The sequence below is a fragment of the Protomyctophum parallelum genome (genome assembly GCF_964188405.1).
Source record: "Protomyctophum parallelum genome assembly, chromosome: 22".
NCBI classification, from domain to species: Eukaryota; Metazoa; Chordata; class Actinopteri; order Myctophiformes; family Myctophidae; genus Protomyctophum; species Protomyctophum parallelum.
Genome location: NC_139714.1, coordinates 17,173,652 through 17,198,277, shown reverse-complemented (window position 1 = coordinate 17,198,277; position 24,626 = coordinate 17,173,652). Strand labels below are relative to the sequence as shown.

Sequence of the window (24,626 nt, the reverse complement as noted above, 5' to 3'; positions counted from 1 at the left end):
CACGATTTTGTTGAAACTATTTTTTGGTATTTGTTTTGAAAACATAACAAAAATACTGGGTAAAATATAAACTATTTAAAGTAGGAGTGCATGAAAAAGCTGTGGCAAATGCTTGGTGTTGGAATGATTCTTTTCGCTCTAACTTAAACCTAAGTGTGGCATTCATAATCTGTGCATGTATTAAGTGCGTGTGCAAGGGCTCGAAAGTTGGTTCGCTGAGTTTCTTGCCCTCTAAAATTGTAAACAACCACTACATTGTGTATAAAAAAACAAAACTTTAGTAGCAATTATCTAGTATGTACATCTGACGTAAACAAACAACATAATACAACATAAGGAAACCTTTTAAAAAATTAAATTAACGGGCGATGATAAATAACATAGCGTAGCGTATAGCAATATACAGTAACACAAATCAGACGCAAATTAAATTAAGGTGACATCCAAACTGCGAACAACAGAAAGAAAGAAGAAAACATGACATGGAAATAATAAATATAATATAATAAAAATAACGCAAACAGCACTCTTGTGACAAAGTTTGGAGTCGTCTCCTGACCCTTGACCTTGTACACACAAACAGAATAACCTTCCTCAAAACCGTGACTGTCAACTAAGTGAAATTGTAAAATTTGAGCATAACAATTTGAACAGGGCAGTTACAATGCTATTAAATTGTTATCATTTGAGCAGTGTCTGATAAGTGATGGACGGACGGACGGTAGGAATACTCATCTAAACGTTTGGAATTAGTTTGCAATATTGTGTTTTTAAAGACAACATTAGTAAGCATATTTTAAATATTTATTTTTAAAAGACTACTAAAAGTCATCTATAACCTCAAACTTCACCTTTTAACCCTGGTCACACGACAAAGTACAGTATATTAGGGCTTAAGTGGTAAAGACAAACACAAGGACAAATGGAAAATGTCTTCAAATGTGGGATATTATCATCTCATAACGCACGATACCGTAATGCTAACCTTTGCCTCTCCCAATTCCTAATCTTGGAAATCTCCCAGACTAAATCTTTAGACACAGGGAAGTTGGTTCTACATTCTGAGAAGAAAGTGCAAAGTAATACGTAACGTGTGCATTGTTACAGGAATTGCCCAACGTTGTTTCATTCAAAGCAGGACCGGAGAACAACTATGAGTGTGGAACACGCTGGGCTATGAGGAGGGAAATTAAACGTCTTAAACTTAATATTTCATATTCTATCTGTGTCACGTTATAAGGGGAAACGTGAATAAATACAATATAATGCCACAATCATTAAGACGGGATTGTCTGTGATAAACATATCTATAATATCTATCTCTCTATATATTATATTTATTTTCCAACTATGACATTTTACTTCACTATATACAAAGTGAACCTTACAGGTGATTTTTGTGCAGATCGTGTGGCACTGGATGCCATCTAGATGACTCATCTTGTGAACAATTGATATAGCAAGATCAATTCTTCATAGAACGATGACATACTATAATTTCATAGAATTAGGGACAGAATATCCAAAAGTAAACAAGGTTATATTTTGTTGATGGATTTAAAAACATGCTTACCGAGTAAATCTTAAATTGGAATGCTAGGTAGTGTGTTAAAAATATATCATGCCTCCAAGGATAGAAATTCTTCAGTACTTAAATAATCGAGGAGAAGACAAATTATATAACTATTATGCTATAATAATAATATTAATAATGATACAAAAATAAATAAGAGGTCTTCAATATTTCATTCCCAAAATGCTTTGTAAATCAGTAAAACTCAATTGATAAAGCAACGAGGAGAGTCCATTTCAATAATCTCAATCTCATTCATGATTAAAACATCTACAAATAAATAAATTTGAATCTATAGGTGTCAATTCCCTGTATCTATTCAAATGTATCTTTCTTTTCAGTGTATAATGTGTGCAAAATTGTAGAATTATGATTCTGTGCGTGTGAATGTGTGCGTGTGTGTGTGTGTATTGATGAAAGTGTGTAATACCTGGTTGATTCAGCGCTTGTCTTGTTATCGCAACAACTGTGTTCTACACTAGTTCCTGTAAACACAAGTTAATTTCTTGTAAACACATTACTACTTCCTCCAAACTTCCTGTATCACAACATCATCTCCAGCTATCTTTTTTTTTGCCTGTCCTATAATATGACCAGTGGCTCTTTTCAAGCTATTCTTTCCCTGAAACAGAGATTCAAAGTAAAGTCCATCACACACCGGGAGGTATTTCTTTTTTCCCTGTGCGATAAATTCGCCCGAGAAAATATATTTTGTTGTGCCATGAGTACATTCACACAATAATGTGACGCAAATTTGTATTCGACACATTCGGCACATTGAAAAGCATCAACCAGTATGAACGACGCACGCCTCAACTATAACAGTTCGGATGCGAAACATTCAAAGACGCATTTCTTTCTGTCTCTCTCCCGGTGTGTGAAGACATGAACAAGATTGGCCTCGTCATCATCATCCGGCAGTGGATCAGTGTGGTCTGTGAGATCTAATAGAATTGATCAGTAATAATTATAGAAGGTGACATCTTCTGAAGTTCTGACGGAGTCCTTGTTTATGAATGGATCTGGGCCGTGCTGGCCAGCAGTTTATGCCAGCTGACCACTCGCTTACGCAGGTCCACTTTGTCCAGCCACACGTACGCCTCCCCGATGAGGGTCTTCTTCACAAACTTGCCCCCGTTCGACACGAGGAACAGCTGACCCAAGAACACAATAACAGAGCAAAAAACAGGGGTTTGTGGTTTAAAATTAACCCATTTTGACCTGAGATAAAAGACTAAAAATGTCTTCTACATCCTGACAGTTTTCTGAAAAAGCTATGTTTCTATGTCAGTCGTTCTTAGATTTTTGAAAAAGCAGATCTACAAGCTCATAGCGCGCCACCGAGTGGCGCACTACGAGCTTGTAGGTCTGCTATTTTTCAATAGCTAAAGCATAAGATAATGCTAACACCAAAAGGAGTTCACGCCCAAAATGGGTAAAATTTTTGCCACGGACAGAGAAAATGAGCGGGCAATAATATTACCAGAAACACAGAAAGAGATATAGGGGTCCACTCCTTGCAAGTAAAAAGTTTGAGAATAGACAGTAGTACTAGTGGACTCATAATGTCCCATAGTGTCATCAAATCATAATGTCATACATAATCTGAAAAAAACCTGGAGGCTTGACATTCATAATTGGGTATTATGATCAAAATAAGAACATAAAAATGTTTTCTTTTTGTAATAATTTTATCCCACGATTTTGCAACCCAGTTTTTTTCACCCAGTGCCAATTATCTAATGTAATCCTGGGCGCTACACTTCCTCTGCCAACCTGGGGGGGGGGGGGCAGCGGACTGACCTCATGCCTCTTTCTATGCATGAGGAGTCCAAGCTTCTTCTTTTACACCTGACAGGGGAGAGTTTCCCCGGCCGGACGTAGCGCGTCGAAGGAACACGTTATTCCAACCAGTTCCTTTCCCCTCCATCAGGCGCCCCGGCTGGCCAGGGGGAGGTCGTTTTGGGGACGAGGATTACCGCATGTTTTTTGTGAGGGTACCTACCCTAGGGGACACGGGGAGAACATGCAAACTCCACACAGAAAGGCCCTTTCGCCAACCCCGCCTTGGGTATGGGCACTGATGACGCACGCGGAGGAGGAAACACGCCCCCAGCGCCCACAGCGTCCCGAGCGGAAATCGAACCCAGGACCTTCTAGCTGTATGTAAAGGCTCATACATAGTCTGGATTTTCGGTGGTGAGGTGACCACCGAACTACAACATGACGTCACGAGCCGGGGTGAAGAGCAAACCACCGCCACCGCTCCAGCCCTTCTCTCTGTTTTTACTCACCACCGCTCAATGTTATTTCAGCTCCGGTGGTCACCTCACCACCGAAAATCCAGACTATGAATAGGCCTTTAGGCGACAGCACTACCAACTGTGCCAATGTGCCCCTAAAAAAACAGAATCTTTGCCACAGACAAGGCCATGTCTTTGCCACGGACACACCTGTCCCTTTGCGGACATATTGATGAACACAAGGCATAATGTTGAGTATGGACTAAAACATACATGTTCCTGTGCAGCGTACTGTACATACTGTACAGGTGATGGAGTCAGAGGGGGGGGGGCCTACCTGTAGAGAGTGACCGGTGGGGTTCATGCAGAAGCGGAACGTCTCGTTGAAGGAAGGCTCGCGGTCGTGGCGACACACTCTCGTCTTCTTTTTGATGATCCGCTTCTGGGTGGCGATGTTGACCACGTACAGCTTCACGTAGAGGTCTACACACGCACGCACATGCACGCGCGCACACGCACATGCACGCACGCACACGCACACACACACACACACACACACACACACACACACACACACACTCTCACACACACACACACACACACACGCACACGCACACGCACACGCACACGCACACGCACATTTATTAAATCGATCTATACTGTTACTGTATCTATCTATCAGTCTATCATCCGTCTAGACTATCTGTTAATTGGGAATCTAAATGCAACGATGCATTGAACGACCACTTTAATCATCACAGTGTGTGTGTGAGTCAGTGTTGTTTTCGTCGACTAAAACAAAGAGGAAAAATGTTCGTCGACTACCTTTATTCACTGACGAAAACTAAATGGAAACCGAATGAAAACTGTGCTATGATGACTAAAACTAAGACTAAATATACTGACAATTTCGTCAACAACTAGACAAAAATGTTAGGACGGGACTAGTGGACAAGAGATCCAGTATAAGTCATTTTACACTTGGTTGCATGCTGAAAATAGCAGATCTACAAGCTCACAACGCGCACCGTGAGCTTGTAGATCGGCTATTTTCAGCAAGTGAAATAATCAGCCATTACGACGGCTGTAAATTTAGTAAATTTAGTTGACTGAAATCTTAAGACATTTAGTCGACTAAAACTAGACTAACACTAAAGCATTCCAGGTGACTAAAATGTGACATGTGAAAAAGAGTGTGTGTGTGTGTGTGTGTGTGTGTGTGCGTGTCTGCGTGCGTACCCTGACCTGGCAGGTGGTCTGGAGTCTTGAACTTGTAGGTGATGTTGCGACACTGCAGGATCTCCAGGACTAGATGCTCTCCTTCCGTCTTCATCTCCTTCTTCAGAGCAATCTTTATCTCCCCCATCACCTGAGTCTTACCTGGACGCACGCACACGCGCACGCGCACGCGCACACGCACACGCACACGCACACGCACACACACACACACACACAGAGAGAGATCGTTTCTATTAGTTTATTCCAATTTCAAAAAAAATTAGGCTGGTGATTTTATTTTTTGCTATTTATTTATTTTTGCCATTTTTAACCCTGAAGCCAATAATAGCTGGTGCGCCTCACAAAAACAGTATTTATATTTTATTGTCAATAATGTTTCAATAGCTTTCAAAAATGTTATTATAATGATAGAAGTTTTAAAGCCATTTTACAATAGAGACAGGCTTTGGGTACCCACAGATCCATTAAAGGGACACTTCACCCTTTTTGCAAAACAAAATATGTTAATGACATTTAGCAGATTTAGAACACTTTCTTGGGGATCTTTATGTGTGCAATATGTGGTTTTTAGATATTTTAGCAGTGAGCCCAGTGTCTCTGATGTCATTGACATCTGGGCTCACTTACTTCCTGGACTACCTGTTTTCTCAGTAAGACAGCCCTCCAAAGCATTATGGGAATTGTAGTCCAGGAAGGAAGTGAGCCCAGTGTCCATGACATCAGAACCACTGCTGGCTCACTGCTATAATCTAAAATATCTAAAACCACATATTACACACATAAAGACTCCCGGGAAAGTGTTCTAAATCTTCTAAACGTCATTAACATATATTTTTTTGTAAAAAGTGTCCCTTTAAGTATGTGAACAGTGAACACAGCCCCCTCTGCTGGACCATAAGTGTACTGGTGACATGAGTACAGTCAGTTTGCCCTACAAAGTGCAAACCTGAAGTTGTTCTGAACAGCCCGGAATGACCCCCCAGTTAACTGAAAGGAAAGGCCATTTTTGTAAAAGCTTGGTAGACAAGACTCTAGTAAACACAGACTATTAATAAAACAGTAAGTTAGATGAGAGAGAAGGTAGACAGAGGAGGAAAGATGGACAAATGAAAACAGCAAAGAGGTGAGGACAGACAGGACGCGATGTGATGAAATGCTGCGTGAATTTCGTGACAGAGAATTTAGGGGAGGATAATAAAACACCCGCACACTGTTTTTAACCCATTTTGGACTGAGGTCGATTAAAAAAAAAAGGCTTCAAAATCCAAATTTCTTTCTGAGAAACCCATGTTTCTATGTCAGTGGTGCTCAACCTTTTTCATGTCAAGGACCCTGAGAATTATCTGCTATTGGGCCACGGACCCCCATCTCAAAATATGTAGTTCCAGGGACCCCCCCAGAAGCCAATATTTTAGTTAAAAATGTTTGCTCGGAAATATATATTCAAAGATTTGCTCCACATTTTTACGACTTTTCAAAAATAGCAGACCTACAAGCTCGTAGGGCTCGCTATGGGCTTGTAGATCTGCAATTTTTCAATAGCTAAAGCATAACATAATGCTATAAACACCAAGAAGTTGCCAGAAGACCTAAAAGGGGCGAAACGTTGCGCCAATAATAAAAGTACGCTTTTTTTGGAGCTTAAAGGTATTATGACATGATTTATAACATAATTTTAACAACATTAAAAGTCTTGGCCATGGTCCTTCAAACGTGTCTAAAAAGTTTGAACACTCAACTCCACTCCAGTATTTCTTTTTTTCTCGTTTTTGTGTATGTCTAATCTTCATCCTGAAAAGCCATGGAAAAACACATTATTTTAGCCTGTAGATGTCGGTAATTCCCCCTTTCCTGTCAACCCAAGATGCGCTACTTTGACAACTTGGTAGGAAGTCATCGTTAAAAATAAAAGATTCATCTAGGCCAGTTGGTATCCAGTGTAAGGACTTGTGTTGATTGACACAGCCAACAACAGAGCAGATTGATTTTTCTCTAGAAGCCATTATTAGTAAGTATTACAAAGAAACAAAGTCGCGATCACAATGAGGAAGCGGAGAAGAGAGGGTAGGCACTAGGCAGGGAGCAGAGGGGAGGGGGCGGAGCTTTAGCGGAGATCTACGTATATCTCTGCCGTCCAACCAGATGAGACATTTTTGCATAATTATTCACAGAAGTCCAGAAAGCAGAGAATACACTGAATGTTCAAACTTCGTTTTTTTTTGGTGACATTGATGTCAAGAAAAGCCAAAAAAGCCAAAAAATCTACAAAAATGTGTTTTAAATGTCACAATCCCTTTAAAGGACAACTTTATTTTTTTTCAACCAAGGTTGATGTTTTAGGTTGTTATTAGAGAAACTGAGAGAAGATGAGTGTTCTTTTTTTTCCATTTGCTGCTTTCTTTTGTTTTAGGGATTTTAGCTGTTTTGTACAGGGGGGCATTCGAGCATGGGGCTAAATATGTATTATTTTTACAAAATATTATGGAGATACATTTTTTTATTATTTACTATAGCCCTAATAAACCCCAGGAAATTACATCTGGCCACAAATAAATCACAGGATCTACTGAATGTGAAGGTAGCCTACTGGGGGGAAGCCACACTACAGTATGTGTGTCATAGGCTCAATGTCAGTTTGACACATTCAGTAGATCTCGTGATGTTTTGTGGCCAGATGAAATTTCCAGGGGTTTATTAGGAATATAGTAAATAATTCAAAAAGAAATCGCTATAAAATGTTGTAATGCCCCCGCCCCCCTGTCAAAAACAGCTAAAACCCCTAAAACGAAAGAAAGCAGCAAATGAAAAAAAAAGAACACTCATCTTTTAGTTTCTCTAATAACAACCTAAAACATGAACCTTGGTTGAAAAAAACTAAAGTTGTCCTTTAAAAAGAGATTTGTATTTTTATGGCATCTTCAGAATTGTTCACTCTGGCACCCGGATTAAAGTGCTAAATAGCTCAAATAAACACTAAAAATGAGTACCATGGCAATGTAGGAACACCTACTGATACGTCTGGGGATACGTCTAAATTAAATAAATGGGCTAGAATAGCAGAGACAAACCTTTAATCATTGCTTAGAAAAAAATAATATATATATCACTTTCCCGATATGAACCCGAATGCATTTATACCTGTATGCATTCATGTGCACACAGGCAAATTAATAAATAGGTGGAAAGTATGAATACACGAGACTAACCTTCAGAATCACTGTGTCCCATTGATGATTTCATCACGTCGGTGCCGTTTGATATCTTTCCACTAGAGAGAACAATTAAATAAAGGTTATTTTATTATACAGCATATTCTTTGTTTTTCCTAAGACATGCAGGAGAACTGAATGCAGACTAGCAGAGGGACGTTGTGTCGTATTATTTCTTAACCCATTCTGACCTGAGATCAGATTCTAAAAATGTCTTCTACATCCTGACAGTTTTCTGAAAAAGCTATGTTTCTATGTCAGTCGTTCTTCGATTTAAAAAAAATAGCAGACCTACAGGCTTGTAGCGCGCCACTCGGTGGCGCGCTATGATCTTGTAGATCTGCTATTTTTCAATAGCTGAAGCATAACATAATGCTAACACCAAAAGGGGTTCCCGCCCAGAATGGGAGATGTTCAAAGCATGACATCATAGGACTCTATGATCAAAGGTGATAATGACTGAGCAGACGACTCACAATCGTGGGACCTGGAAAATGGCACTGTCCACCTCATTGGTCTCTCCCTCCTCATCCAATAGGCTGTAGGCGCTGCCACTCAAACCGCTGTCCAATGAGGCTGCGGTGACAGGGGCGTCACCAGACCTGTAGCCGGACCGTGCTGTGTGGAGATCGGACCGCACGGGTCAGAACAGAAACACACACATGGGGCTGAACAGAAACACACACATGGGGCTGCAACCCGGAATTACGTAGTATGCCAAATTAGGGTTGTGAGCTTTTAGTATGTCCAAAAACTTAGTAGCTAACTCAATGGATAGCATTTGATACAGACTTATAGCATGTTATGTAGACAGCACTATAAACTGTATTGCATAGTATCGTATATATGTATAGTTTCATTATATAGATATTCCACTGTTACGTTCTTAGCTTACGCATGTTTCATGATAAATGCTGTTTATGTGACGTATTCCCATGCTTTTTTTGGTTCTTGCTTAATGTAAGTCGCTCTGGATTAAGAGCGTCTGCTAAATGCCTAAATTGTAAATTGTAATAGTATGTGAAATGCATACTAGATTTTACAGTATGCAATATTGGAAACTAAGAAGGTTCCACGGTGCAAAGCGGTAGTGACGACGTCAACGTCATAATAATTTACATGGACGGACGACAGTGACCAAATCAAATGTACCTAGAATGTTGTTATTTGCTTGAAACCGAGGACAGGCCAGTAAACAACTTCTAAACAACAATGATAAAACACTGGCCTGCCCGACAGTACTGTACTTAAAACTGACAACCAGATGGGACACTCTCTCTCCACATGTACGGCTTTGATAAAACCATGCGATTAATGTGTCAGGCAAATAAAAGATTCAATTGTGTATGCACTCAAAATAATGTTGAACAATAGCTAAGTGCATGTTGAACAATGTTGAACAATAGCATAATGTGATCTGGGACAGCGCAGCGCTGGCCCAGGAGAGAAACGGGACAGCACCTCTACAAAGATCCATGAATGTGTCGACTATAGAGCCGGGAAACATTGCTGAACAATAGAGCACCGAAGTCTGACGTCAATATCGGTAGAGGGCGCTATAAATCCGCAGGTTCATGTACTATTTATTTGCATTATAATCCCTATAGGGGGATTTTAGATCGCCTCATATAAGAACTGTGTTTGAAAAATAAACATGTCATCCCGGCCGTTTCACTCATATGGATATGAAGAATCAACTGACTGAGAGAAAACGCTAATGTTACTGCTACTGAATTAGTTACATTTTCGCTAGAAGCAGACTGTATCATATATGAGTGACTGACTGTTGCAAACGATACAGAGACACCTCCCTGGCAATATAACGATTCAGAGACACCTCCCTGACAATATAACGATTCAGAGACACCTCCCTGGCAATATAACGATACAGAGACACCTCCCTGACAATAACGCAGAGACAGCTTGTTTATTTTTGGACCACAACGCTTATAGTAGACGATATTAAGATCACCACATGTTATTCTCCATAGAGAAATTACTTCCGCGAACCAGGGATGAGCGAATTACGTCAGGACTTCGGTGCTCTATACCAAAAGCCATCAGAAGTTCAGAACCCAATGCATCTGTTAAATACAATCATAATCCCCTCTTCTATAAATAATAGGAAGCAAAGTTAAATGTTAAATGTTGAATTGAACTGTAATGGACATAGTAAGGGACAGCACATGAACACTGGTGAGAGGCATGTGGACAGATGTTGTAGCATACTGTACTTACTGTACATCTTTCTCTCACACACAGACAGGACAGTAGATGCAGTGGTGGAAAAAGTACTCAATACTGCAATTTAGAAATACTCCGTTACAAGTAAAAGTACGGAATTGAAATTGTACTTGAGTAAAAGTACAAAAGTATCGGCATCAAAATGTAATTAAAGTATTCATATTGCAGAATGTCCCATTTCACAAGTTAAAAATGTGTAGAAAATCTATTGAAAATAGCCGATCTACAAGCTCTCAATGAGTCGCGTTGCGACGCATTGTGTGCTTGTAGATCGGCTATTTTCAAATGTACTACGAAGTACAGTAAGTAAGTAAAATTACTTAGTTACTTTCCACCACTGAGTAGATGTATACAACAGTAATAACCCACACACAGTAAAAAAAAAAACATCAACATAAAACTGATAAAAAGCCAGAGAAATATTACAATATTACACACACAAGGTCAAAGAAAAGACAGCAAACAAGAGGTTATACGAAGATCCTAATCACAGTTAGTCATCTATATGGAATGTGTAACTCTGTGTGAGAATATATAGCATCTCATTCTAAACTTGTTGTTTTTAAAGTGGTTTAATTCTTTTTTATGCGTCTTAAATTCCCGTCAAAAGACAGACCGTTTGCACACTTGATGTTTCCCAAACGTGAACAAAGGTGACAGTTCGATAAGGCATCGAGGTCGAGTATGTAAGACGCATGGATGTCACTCGGTATCCATGACGACAAGATTCTCCTCTGTGATGGAAGGAGCTGGTTTGTTTAAAAAAGTGTTTTACCCCAAAACTTAAAAAAATGCAAAATCCCTTTCCTGGTAATATTACTGAACCCTGTGAAAAGTCATGAACCACTTTTTTTTAACCCACGGTGTCCCTATTTTGGGCACGTCATTGTTAGGCCCAAAAAACTCTCATAAACAGCAACAATAGCCGAGTACGTAGGTGGTTACGGAAGCATGTCTCAGTGCATGAATCACCGGTGATGTTTCTGCGTGCGTCTCTCTCTTTCTATTCCTGTCATTTTTAAATAGCTTTTTTCTTTTGTTTCGTCTCTGCAGGTGTGCGTTAGTAGTGGGTTCCCATCATCTCATGCTCTCTCTCTCTCTCTCTCTCTCTTTCCTCCACCCCTCTGCGTCAGTCACACGAGAGGAGAGGAGGACTCGTGGGGGTGGGGAGGGGGGGAGGGGGAGGGAGGGAGGGTTGACTCTCACCTCCGGCGGCCTGCGGCCTCTCTTCCGACGCGGCCTTCCTGAGGGTCATGTATCGTGCCCTGCCGTCGATGGCGGCGTTGGCGGCCCGCGGGAGCAGAGCGGGCAGCCAATCGGACGACGACGGCGACGACGAGGCCGGCGCCGTTTTCTGCACGGTGAGCACGCCCGCCACGCTGTGCCGGTGGCGCCTCAGGGAGAGGCGGCCGCGTTGGCCCGGCGGTCGGAGGATGATGGCGACTGGGGCGGCGGCGAAGGGTTTTGTTTTTGTTTTTTGTGGGGTTTTTTTTTCGTTTCACAGGAGGTTGGATGGAGAGGAGGTCAGAGGTCACACCCACCAGGAGACAAAGGTCACATGGCCGGATGGGGTCATAGGTCAACATGGGGGGGGGGGGATGGGGGTAAGATGGAGAGCGGTATATCTTCATCATGGCAACCAGCTTTGACTGTCAATCACATGCAGCCACCATGTAACCCCGCCCACGTATCACTAGGGGCGGGGGGGGTTGTGCAGCGTCTACTGAAGTGCATTGTGGGTCCAGTTGTAGTAAAAAAGATAGGGGGGGAGGGAGTGGGGCAGTGGACTACATGCACAGCAATGATGTCACTGGAGCAGCTTGGCAACAGAGCCGTCCGTCGTTTGTTAATAGAACAAAAAACTAAAAGGAAAAAAAGGGCAAAAGGAGGGAAGCAGCTTTCTTCTGTCTCAGTGTTTTGCATAAAACAATCCGTAGACTTTTACCTACAGAGTATGAGGTCTGTGAGATCATTTGTGTAATTTTAATCTAGTGAACAACCCAGTTATGGGAACATGGGTCATGTGTCTGTGTCCTTACAGAACATGGGAACATGGGTCATGTGTCTCTGTGTCCTTACAGAACATGGGAACATGGGTCATGTGTCTGTGTCCTTACAGAACATGGGAACATGGGTCATGTGTCTGCGTCCTTACAGAACATGGGAACATGGGTCATGTGTCTGTGTCCTTACAGAACATGGGAACATGGGTCATGTGTCTGCGTCCTTACAGAACATGGGAACATGTGTCTGTGTCCTTACAGAACATGGGAACATGGGTCATGTGTCTGTGTCCTTACAGAACATGGGAACATGGGTCATGTGTCCGTTGGTCTTGCGTCCGATTTAGCTAAATAAAAGCGAGAGTGTTGTTTTCCAAACACATCTTTCAACAGAAGTGAAATCTATAATAGTGCAAATCTTTGCTTGGGAACGAATATAATTGAAGACAAAGTAATGATATATTTTGTCATTATTTACATTGTTTTAAGTCTTCATACGCCTATATCATAACCTCGATCATATATTACACTGCACGTTATTAATCAATGCAATTAAATTAAAAGGTTAAATTAATTAATTAATGGTTTAAGACAGGCGAGCGACCCGTTTTGGTTTGTGAGCGGGGGTGAAAGAGGAGCGAGCTAGGAGATCCAGACGAGACGACGGTGAGACGAAGGTACAGAAGAACAGCGGACGTGGTCACACCGTGGACACGAGGGGGGAGGGGAGGGGAGGGGAGAGGGTAAATAAAAGAAGATAAAACTGAGGTAACGGGAAAACAAAATAAAGAACGTATAACAGAAGGTGGAAGAGATGAGTGCTGGGAGGCCATGCGGCGGTAAAGCGGGAGGCTTTATTTGCGTCTTGGTTTACTTGGCTGGAGGCGTTGGGGCGGCGGCTGCTGCTTAGGGGCGGAGTCGCCAGCGCTTTCGCCGCTTCCAGTGGCGCCGCCGCCGTCTCGATGGTGGTGGTGCTGCCGTGAGGCGGCGCTTTTCCCGGAGGAGCGTGAAGCGCCACGTGAGCGAGCGTGCTGCTGCTGAGCGTGTCCGTGGGTTAGGCTCTCGGGCGGGGAAGGCTTCGAGGTGGCGGCGGGGCTACCGCCGTGAGATTTCTCACTAGCTGCCGGCGCCTGCGTTTCTAAAACAACCAGATTCACCGAATTACCAAAAAGCTGCGAGTGGCGGCCGACATACAGTCTGTTATACTGTAGTCTCGCTGAGTCGTGTGTTGTACTGTTGTTTAGCTAACTTGTCTTGTAACTTTATTTAATCCCTGGTAATTTGAATAATAGTTTGCGCTAAATCAGGATATAATTCAAAGCCTTCCACGGCCACGTTGCCCTCAGTGACGGGGAAAAGCAACATTGAGGGGAAAAGCCTCTGAGCTGAGTGAAGACATGGCAACCCAAAATAAGACACAAGCTGCTACGGAAAAGCGTGAAGCTAAAACTAACATGTTTGACGTGAAGAGTGGATAGAAGGATCTTGTGTTGACAGATAGACAGATAGATAGATAGATAGATAGATAGATAGATAGATAGATAGATAGATAGATAGATAGATAGATAGATAGATAGATAGATAGATAGATAGATAGATAGATAGATAGATAGATAGATAGATAGATAGATAGATAGATAGATAGATAAATAGATAGATAGATAGATAGAGAGTAAGTAGTAATGTAATACAACTATTAACCACATTCACCCTGGTGTCCCTATTTTGGGCACATTTGCAGAAGTTTAAGTTTGTATGTAGGCTATATTGTTGTAATAGCAAACAATTGCAAATCTTCTCAAAACAATTGCCAAGCTTGTAGATTGGCTATTTTCGCTAAGTAATCATCATACAAAAAAAGTAGGGCTCAAGTGGTTAAGGAAGAAATAAAGGAAGAGAAAGACAGAGAGAGAGAGAAAAGGAGAATGGAAAGCAGAGATCCAACAGAAGACAGAAGGTTGTGAGGTTGTGATAATAAGGGTGGTGGTTGTGGAGGAGGTGGAGGACTTGGTGAAGAAGGTGAAGAATTAAGGAATGCCATTATTATCTCCTACCCTTGGCTGGATCGGGGAAGACCCCGTGACTGCGGCTCTTGCTGACCGACGACTTGGCGGGCGCCTCTGTCTGGCTGTCCAGCTGCTGGGCGGAGCTCCTGGGAGAGGAGTGTTGGGACTGGGAGGAGGAGGAGGAGGGTTTGGACGAGTGCTGCCGGCCCTGGCTGGAGGAGTGGGACCGCCGGTGGTTGTCGCCTTCCGTCTGCTCCTTCAGAGGGATCCAGCGGGGGGTGTTGTCCAGCTGGACCGTGTTGGACAGGTCTATGAGGACCTGGTGACACAGAACCATGACACAGAACCACTATGAGGACCTGGTGACACAGAATGGACTAGTCTATGAGGACCTGGTGACACAGAATGACCTATGATGGACGTGTTCACATGCCAGGCAGGTCACTATATTACTGTTTACTTCATTGGCACGTTTGACTGTCAAGGGTTCAGCCTCCAGGAAGAAACCCTAAATACAAAGTTAATACACCATTGCACATAAAAACAACTCCAGGGTGTCTAATGAAGTACTGTCACCTCATAGACACAATTCCTGTGCCTGCATCACTACCTATAATCCTTTGAGCAATGATATATGTCGCATCATAGAGAAGCACTGGCATGTCCTGTCAGCTGACCCTGAAGGTGCCAAACTGTGTTCACTGACCCACCTCTTTTCTCTCATTATAGATCGCAAAGCATCAGAGACTATGGTGAAAGCAGACTGCTACATACCGCCCCAGCAACGCACAGGGCGGCTGGAGTCACCGGGTTCTACCCTCTACAGTCTACACTGTGTCGCCTGTAAGAGCTCCAAGGAAACTAACACAGTATGTAGGCAAAACATCCAGGACAGTCCGTCCGCACACGCATCATAGAACCATCACATGAGTGCCATCAGACGCAAGGACATCAACTCTCCTGTTGCCAGAGAGACACTTCATGGAAGCCAGTCACTCTGCAGAAAATCTGTCTATTTATAGTTATAGAACAAGTTAAGACATCCAGAAGAGGTGGTGATTTAGACACAAGACTCCTTCAAACGGAATCTAGATGGATCATTCATCTACAGTCTGTTATTCCGGGTGGCTTAAACGAAGATCTCTCCCTCCTTAACTGTTATGCTGAATTATTGTTAAATATTAACAATTAACTGTCTCCTGCAGGAATGATGATGATGATGATAGTCATATTGATTGATAGGATATCAGACTGTCCTCCCTTTTACTGGAAATTATTATTTGGGTTATTATGAGTGCAGTTGCAAGCTGTAAAAATGATCTTACCTCCCCTAAGAAGTCATTGGAGGAGCACTTATCGTAGTCCCACACGCTCACTTCTAAGGTCTTTTTCCTCAGCTGAAATGCACATGTCGAGAGGGTTAAGTTACGCACAAAAAACACCTTTATTTTGGCCCGAATGAAAAAAGAAACAAAATGACAATGAGCATCAGAGAGAAATGGTTTGATGTCGGCATCAAGCGAAAACAGACATCTAAGACGGTCTAATGTTATGTTATACTTTAGCTATTGACAAAATAGCAGATCTACAAGCTCATAGCGCGGCACTCGGTGTGGCGCAAATCTTTGAATATATATTCTTTCAGAGCGAATGTTTTTAACTCAAATCTTTGCTTCTAGGGAGTTCCCTGGAACAACATATTTTCAGATTGGGGTCGGTGGCCAAATACATATAATTCTGGGGGTCCTTGACATGAAATATGGAGCACCACTGATACAGAACCATGAGGTATTTCAGAAAACTGTCAGGATTTAGAAGTCAGGTCTAAATGGGTTTAAACACATACCAAGGAAACCCCCAACAAAACCCATAAGTCTGTGATTGATAATATGAGCTCAGTGGATCATGTAAAATAGGATGATTAACTCCCGATGGTGTTGCCATCTGCTCTGCGAAAAAAAACAACGCTTGACCCCCCCTTCAATCACAGGGGGGGATTATATTAAGAACAGTTCCGCACTGGTAGTCATAGGCCCCCAGCGACAGGCGCGCAGGGGTGAGGGGCCTGTGATTTGTCGACTCAAACTAGCAAGTAGAGTACAAGCGAGGTCATGCTCGGTGCAAACGGTAATTAACACAAAGTCTACTAGAGATTTGACTGTTGAGTCTCAGTAGCCTAATAGTGATTGTGTCTTTTTGCCAATCTTCTACATTCACAAGTTTAGAAATTATTAGATTTTTTGTTTTAAAGATTTGTGAAGGTTTCCATCTGTATGACCAAAATATGAATGGCAGAAAGTGGCATATAATATTCTGCAACAGTGCGTAAGAAAGCAAAGCAGCCCAACCACAAACAAACATTACAGCAAACCCATAATTGAGTAAAAATGGTTCTCATTTTAATTTTGTAAGTGCACTCCAAATTGCTGAAACATTGTCGTCTCTTTGAGGGACGTTGGCTTTGTGTGTAGGTCAGAACACGTCGCTTTAGGGCTGTGGTTCTCAACATCGGGTTTGTTGCAGGGGGTCCCCGGGTAAATGATTTATAGACCAAATGGACCTTACAGGGGTTTTAACTATCAAATAGGTGTGTGTGGCCTAATCACTTAGGCCTGACTTAGATAGTATTGTAGACAGACTTATAGCTTGTTACGTAGACAGCACTATAATTGCATTTTATGTAGTCATAGCACTTTATAGTACACATGTATATTGTATAATATATAATATGCCGGTAGTATAGTATGTATAGTTGACATAGATACTCCACTGTTATGTTCTTAGTTTATACATGATTCATGATAACTACTTTTTATATATGTGATGTATGCCATGCTTTGTTTTTGCTTAATGTAAGTCACTCTGGATCAAGAGCGTCTGCTAAATGCCTAAATTGTAAATTATATTTAATGCATATAAAACTGGAGGTAATTGAAATGAAACAGGTTGAGAACCACTGCTTTATGGCATGTGTAGCAGACAGTGTCAAAAAACAAAACGCCTCCGTGCTGTATACCTGCTCCAGGTGTATGTTCTTATAGATGACCGTCTGGTTCCACTCCGGGTTCTGCGTCCTGCCGGCATGTTTGGACCTCCTTTTATTTTCAGCACTGCGGGGGGGGGGGGGGGGGACACACACACACAACACACCGACACTCTGGGTCAAAGAATGAGGCATACCGGAAGGTACGGAACGGGGAGCGGAGCGGAGTTCACAGGGGAGGGGACGGGGCAGGGGGGGGGGGGGGGGGGGGAGAACCACAATGCAACGAGCAACAACACGGGAGCGACACAATGTCACATAACGCTACGCTGCAAAATCCCCCCGGCATCAATTTAAACAAGGGAGACTTAAAGGACCACTTTTCAACCTATCTTCATATAATAGGTTCTCACTAGTAATAATCATGATAAAATGGCACGATTCTTTTCTACTTAGTCTGTGTCTCATAGGAGGGCTGTGGGCAGTTTAGAAACCGTCTTCCAGTGACATCATCATTAGGCAGATTCTTTTTTAAACAAGACTTTTTTTACAAAAATATTCAGGACTAGAAAGCCTGCAGTTTCTATTAGCTTGGATTCCCCGTCGATGATGTCACTGGAAGACGGTTTCTGAACTGCCCACAGCCCTCCTATGAGACACAGACCGAGTAGAAAAAAATTGCACAATTTTTTCATGATTATTAGTGAGGACCTATTATATGAAGATAGGTTGAAAAGTGGTGAAGTGGTCCTTTAAACGAGCACTCTGGATTTTGCAGTGTAGAAGGCATGTACAGTAGCATGTACAGTATGAACGATGCGTAGTGTTGGGTGATGCAACATGAGACCACACAGTGTTAAAGCCTGATCTATACGCCGTAGAACGACGGCGTATAAATTAAGCTTTATGGATGCCAAGAGACTTTTGAACACAATGTATTTATAATATAAGGTGATAAGATATGTACTGATGTGATGAGATGTTATTATAGGGGCGTCAGTTTTATGTCCCGATGTAGAACTATAGGGTAAATATACTGTAGTAGGATACGGAAGGGGTATAGATGACCATATATATGGCAGAAGTTCTAACACAATGCCTTTTGTGGAGTTTTGTGGAGAGCTTAATGTGTATTCGTGAAAGTACAGAATGCAGGGTAAAGTAGTGTGTGTGTGTGTGTGTGTGTGTGTGTGTGTGTGTGTGTGTGTGTGCGCGCGCTCGTGTGCGTGCGTGGCTGCGTGCGTGTGTGTGTGTGTGTGTGTGTGTGTGTGTGCTCTGTATACTGTATGTTTTAGTGTGTTAGTGAGCCATCAAGTACTCAAGGAAGGACACTAGTGGAGGATAGATTCTGAACACAATCACAAAGATCGATCAACCCAGAAAGATGCAAGGCTCTAGTCTATGTTATGGTATCAAATCACAGGCTCTATGTTATGGTATCAAATCACAGGCTCTATGTTATGGTATCAAATCACAGGCTCTATGTTATGGTATCAAATCACAGGCTCTATGTTATGGTATCAAATCACAGGCTCTATGTTATGGTATCAAATCACAGGCTCTATGTTATGGTATCAAATCACAGGCTCTATGTTATGGTATCAAATCACAGGCTCTATGTTATGGTATCAAATCACAGGCTCTATGTTATGGTATCAAATCACAATGGTTAGGGAGACAAACAGGACGTCTAACTACTGGGAGAACACAAGAGTTAGTCGGGAAAGAGGGGGTTATTATCGGCATACAGTAAAGGCTAGTATGTTACAGTGATATGGCTGATGTTAATATTTTTGTTTAAAGGGATGGGCCTTGCTCTAAATTGCATAGGGGGAGGGGGGGTACAGGGTGACACACAAGTGTCAGAGGGTGAAAAGGGGGGGTTGGAATCACTGAGATAAATTGGGTATCGCAAGCAATGACCTACCGGTTGGGGGTTAGGGTACGGCATGGACAGTTCTGCAACCCTGACCACCCAACAACCTTGACCACCCAACAACCAAATGTCAACCAAGGCAAAACAAAGTGACCAAAGTGTCATAACCAACCATTGTGGGCAATAAGTCACATACCTGGCATTCTGGACAACCATGACCTGACTGAGGGGTCCAGCATGCATTAGAGTTAGAAAACAACAAACAGAAACAATTGTCAGTGGGCAGCGAGGGGTCAGTGGTGGGTCTGTGGACGCTCTGTGTGTGTGTGTGTGTGTGTGTGTGTGTGTGCGTGTGTGTGTGTGTGCATGCGTGGAAAAAGGAAAGTGTTACTGGTACATGAAAAAATTATGGATGTGGTGACGCGTATAGTCACTCCATTTTTAAGCTTCTATCCGATATTTGGATTTGACCATTTAATTCAGCATGTCAACATTTTGCAACCATTGGTGACCATACTAATTGGTCACGAAAGGGTGGAGCTGGGGATATGTGTTTTTGCACCTCTATTCTGACACAAATAGCGACTTCTCAATCGCAAAGTAAAGCATACACACTGCTTCATCCTCTAGTTTACTCTATATGGGAACATCATTTACGCGAACATTTCGTCGTACTGAAGAAGCTATAGCGAATGAGAACATATGAACCGATTAGGGAAATGTTTCCCTGGGGGTTATAAATCAGGTGAGAAGTATAGACGTCTACATAATCAGACTTATTTTTTCCTTTTCCCTGTTTGCCATTCAAATGTATTAAATTCTGCAAGGTTAAATTCACGTGACGTCCACACTGGCTTCATCGTTCACACTGGGAGCTCCCTGCCTTTTGCACAGAGCAGATAACATTTTAGGATGATGCGTGTTATATTTTATATTTTTGTGTTCCAGTGTGCGAAGCAGCAACAGGGGGGTGGCTGTGATGTGTTGTCATAATTTGTTTTGGTGTTGTGGAGAGGCACACGTACATACAGTATAATGTGGGTGTAAGAACATGGACCGTAGCTGCTGATCCTAAGAGCTGTGAGTGTTTAAGTGCAAAGCAGTACACGTGGCACACACTTGCACTGTGCACATGCATTATGGTATCCACCGTCCACGTTTATCTGAAACGCCCCTGCAAAAATACATCAGCGGTTCTCCAGGGACCCCACAGATAGCCCTGGAAAGGTGGGAGAGCCAATTATATTATACTTACAGCATAATCACCCTGAACCAGGAGTGCCGCGATATAAGAGCGTGGCTCATATTACAACCAAATATGGGACCTATTGATTTCCCATGTCCCAGAACCTATAGAAATCCCCATCAGCAGTCAATATAAGTACAATCTCAAGCCTGTATAATTTACATAATTAGTTCCGCTTGTCGTTTTATATTGATTTAGGAAAATTACCTCATTGGTCTTTTACAGATTTGTAAAACATTGGGCCCGCACCCCCCGGTGTACAGGTTAAAAATAGGTGTGATGGAAATTGATACCAGGAGTGGTTGATGTGCTGTAGTGTACACTCAAACATGTCATGGCAAGCTAAAATCAATTGTAAATCGATTTTTTAAAATGAATGGAAATTAGGTTTGAGGCTTCAATCTTAACAAAATGGCTGCTGTTGAAGCTGGATTTCAATGAGAATGTCACTGCGAGTGTATTTTACTCAAGACAGACTCAAATGTATGGCTTCCAATACCAACTGATAGTGACAGTTATATTGAACACGATATATCTATCTCACTGGTTAACATGAGGTCATGTTGACCTCATAGTCATCAATCAATGTTAATAATTTTTTCTCAATCAGATGTTTCTCACAACAGAAACTGTTGCCACCTGAAAACATGCACGATTGTTCACTGAAATTCTTACAAATTAGTTAATTTGTAAGAATTTGTAAACAGTCTAAACACCATTGTGAACACTTAAATATATTTTACAGAAGCCTACAGTATGTTTATTATCCATTATCCATCCAAACGGCATCCCACCTCCAATTTAGAGTAGACGTTTAGCCTCTTACAATACATAATATGATATCCAATACATTACTCATTGATTTTAACAGTTCAGCGTTATGGTACTTTCAACTTCTTCCTGCGCACGCATGAAAGACTGCAAGCCCTTCGACTGCTGCAAAAATAAAAATAACACCACATGTCTAAAATACACGGGTCAATAGGATCTTCTATTGATCTGTAACTGTAACTAAAGCATATATATTTTTATTTTCTGGACAAAAAGTGCATTTTATATACATGTGGTGGGAGTGCGTCAACTAGGGAAAGTATAGGCTGTCTTCACCACGAAACCGTCTTTGTATTGGTGAGTAGCAAAAATCGTTATTTTTTATTTTTGCAGAAGTCAACAGGCTGTGCTGCATTTCATCCGAGCGCAGGAAGTCCAGAGTAACATAGCCTTAACCCATTCTGGGCGGGAACCCCTTTTGGTGTTAGCATTATGTTATGCTTTAGCTATTGAAAAATAGCAGATCTACAAGCTCATAGCGTGCCACCGAGTGACGCAATGCGAGCTTGTAGGTCTGCTATTTTTGAAAAATCAAAGAACGACTTAAGAACGACTGGGTTAAGGCTATGGACCAGAGCTAGTTTGGCCCTTAAGGCCCTTAAGGCCCTTAAGGCTATGGACCAGAGCTAGTTTGGCCCTTAAGGCCCTTAAGGCTATGGACCAGAGCTAGTAGAAGTCCTTAAGGCTATGGACCAGAGCTAGTAGAAGTCCTTAAGGCTATGGACCAGAGCTAGTAGAAGCCCTTAAGGCTATGGACCAGAGCTAGTAGAAGCCCTTAAGGCTATGGACCAGAGCTAGTTTGGCCCTTAAGGCTATGGACCAGAGCTAGTTTGGCCCTTAAGGCTATGGACCAGAGCTAGTTTGGCCCTTAAGGCTATGGACCAGAGCTAGTTTGGCCCTTAAGGCTATGGACCAGAGCTAGTTTGGCCCTTGTTAAGGCTCTGGAGCAGAGCTAGTTTGGCCCTTTTTAAGGCTATGGACCAGAGCTAGTTTGGCCCTTTTTAAGGCTATGGACCAGAGCTAGTTTGGCCCTTGTTAAGGCTATGGACCAGAACTAGTTTGGCCCTTGTTAAGGATATGGACCAGAACTAGTTTGGTCCTTAAGGCTATGGACCAGAGCTAGTTTGGCCCTTGTTAAGGCTATGGACCAGAGCTAGTTTGGCCCTTGTTAATGCTATGGACCAGAGCTAGTTTGGCCCTTGTTAAGGCTATGGACCAGAGAAGTCCTTAATGCTATGGACCAGAGAAGTCCTTAAGGCTATGGACCAGAGCTAGTTTGGCCCTTAAGGCTATGGACCAGAGCTAGTTTGGCCCTTGTTGACTCACCCTCTCCCTGGCAGAAGGTAGACCTTAACGAACGGGTCGGAGTAGCCGTTGTTGTCCCATGGAGCGAGGTTCCTGGCCTGGAGCACATGGACGATCAGGTTGCCCAGCTGTTTGTCGTAGTGGATTTGAAGCTGCGACAAGCAGAGACAGTATGTTGGAATCAAAGGTGAACAAAACAGAACAAAATAAAAATATATAAGGAGTTTTGTCTGACTATAGGTTCGATATATCAGACTAACGTTAAAGACTTCCACAATCATAACACCAGAGTGAGCTCCACAAATCACATTCAACCCAGATTTGGGGCCTGGGTCGTAATCCAGTCTCGCAATAAAAAAGTGTGAATCCTTAGGGCCGATTCATACTCCTATTTTAGAGCCGAATAAAAGTCGGTTCGGCTCTATAGAGCCTACAATGTGACGTCATTTGAGGTTCGGGGGGGCGGATACCGTCCTAAAGTCAGCTCTACTGAAAGTTTCTGACGAGCCGAAATCATTGCGGCACTACAGCGCCGAAACAGCGGTAAAATAGGAGTATGAATCGGCCCTTACTGTCCCTCCAAACCACTCGAAAAGAGCACTTATAGGTTGCCTGCAATTCGGAACGGGACCCTGCAAAAAAACTACTACAGACCTTGTATTGAACTGTACTTTCCTGTGCTTTATTTGCAAACTACTAATAAATAAATCAAACTATGCTATCTTAAATCGTAAGAGTTATGTTCTACAATAGCAAGTAACACAAAGCGTCCGTCCGTCCGTCTGTCCGTTCGCCCGCCTGCCTGCTGTCTGTCTTTGTCAGGCATAGATGCGGCTAAAACACCTCTAGGTTGCTAGGGAACTAATGTGTGTCAGAATCATCTTTAATTCATTTACATACTTTTAGTGAGACACAGCTGTTACGTATAGTCAAGTTATGTTTATTCGTGTAGCTGCAGTAGCAGTGCTTTCCAATCAAAGTTGTACCTGTATCTCTCCAGAGACGGGGTGGGACTGGGTCTTGACCACCTCTGCTGTCTGTAACACAAGAGATGAACATACTTAATTATATACTGTATAATGGCTGTCGGGCAGAAAGCATTGTTTTTAAAGTGTGAGTTCATGAATATTCATTTTGAGCTCCTGTCTTAAAATGAGAGCCTGAAATCTTTATTCCAAGATAAATAAATATGCTCCACGGTCCAGTAGTTATAATTTATTTTTCCATGGCTTGCCTCCAGTAAACACACAGTCTAATCTTTAGATGTTTTACTTAACACAAGGCCAGCAGTGGCGTGCACAGACATTTTGAGGGGATATAGGAGCTCAAGTGAAGAAAAGGGCAACTTAATAGTGTGAGATTTATAGATTTTGTGGCATAAATAATATATTAGAAGCATTTAATCCAGAATTGATCGATGTCACCATTAGCCACATACTGCTTACACTGTACAAAACAAAAAAAAGATGAACAAACTGTACAAAAAAAAATACGAACTTTCAAAAGGGCACATTGCTGTCCAGAGGGCAAGAGGGCAGGTGCTTTAGCGCCACCTAGTGTCTATCTGTGCAGACGATGTAGGGATGTCTTTTATCGTTTCCGATCCGATCCCGATACCACAATTTCTGTGTTAGCCGATACCGATACCGAATACCGATACCAGAGAATAATATTTATAATAATACAATGTACAAAGTCCACTGACCGGGAATAGTGTTTATAGCTATCTAGCTATATATATCTCGTGTTGTGTTTATAGCAGACTCCTCACTCAAATGTGCACTTGCAGTTTGGGACAACTCCAAAACATTCCACACACACATTCCCCTTACCCCTGTGTCGGATCGGTGGTTAGACTGGCATATTTG

General features: G+C 42.2%; 1 protein-coding gene across 1 annotated transcript in view; it reads right to left on the bottom strand.

Annotated features, from left to right (window-relative positions):
- Positions 1-2,583: 2,583 nt before the first annotated feature.
- pcloa (piccolo presynaptic cytomatrix protein a) overlaps positions 2,584-24,626 on the bottom strand; it is a gene marked incomplete at both ends in the record, with an annotated part of 97,501 nt that continues 75,458 nt past the window's right edge. The window contains 13 exons of the mRNA XM_083794564.1: positions 2,584-2,727; positions 4,154-4,299; positions 5,062-5,196; positions 8,262-8,323; positions 8,741-8,882; positions 11,715-11,951; positions 13,386-13,649; positions 14,566-14,836; positions 15,843-15,914; positions 17,534-17,627; positions 19,573-19,599; positions 22,780-22,910; positions 23,745-23,795. Of these exons, the coding sequence (XP_083650690.1) occupies positions 2,584-2,727; positions 4,154-4,299; positions 5,062-5,196; positions 8,262-8,323; positions 8,741-8,882; positions 11,715-11,951; positions 13,386-13,649; positions 14,566-14,836; positions 15,843-15,914; positions 17,534-17,627; positions 19,573-19,599; positions 22,780-22,910; positions 23,745-23,795 (1,776 nt within the window). The remainder of the gene's footprint in view (positions 2,728-4,153; positions 4,300-5,061; positions 5,197-8,261; positions 8,324-8,740; positions 8,883-11,714; positions 11,952-13,385; positions 13,650-14,565; positions 14,837-15,842; positions 15,915-17,533; positions 17,628-19,572; positions 19,600-22,779; positions 22,911-23,744; positions 23,796-24,626) is intronic.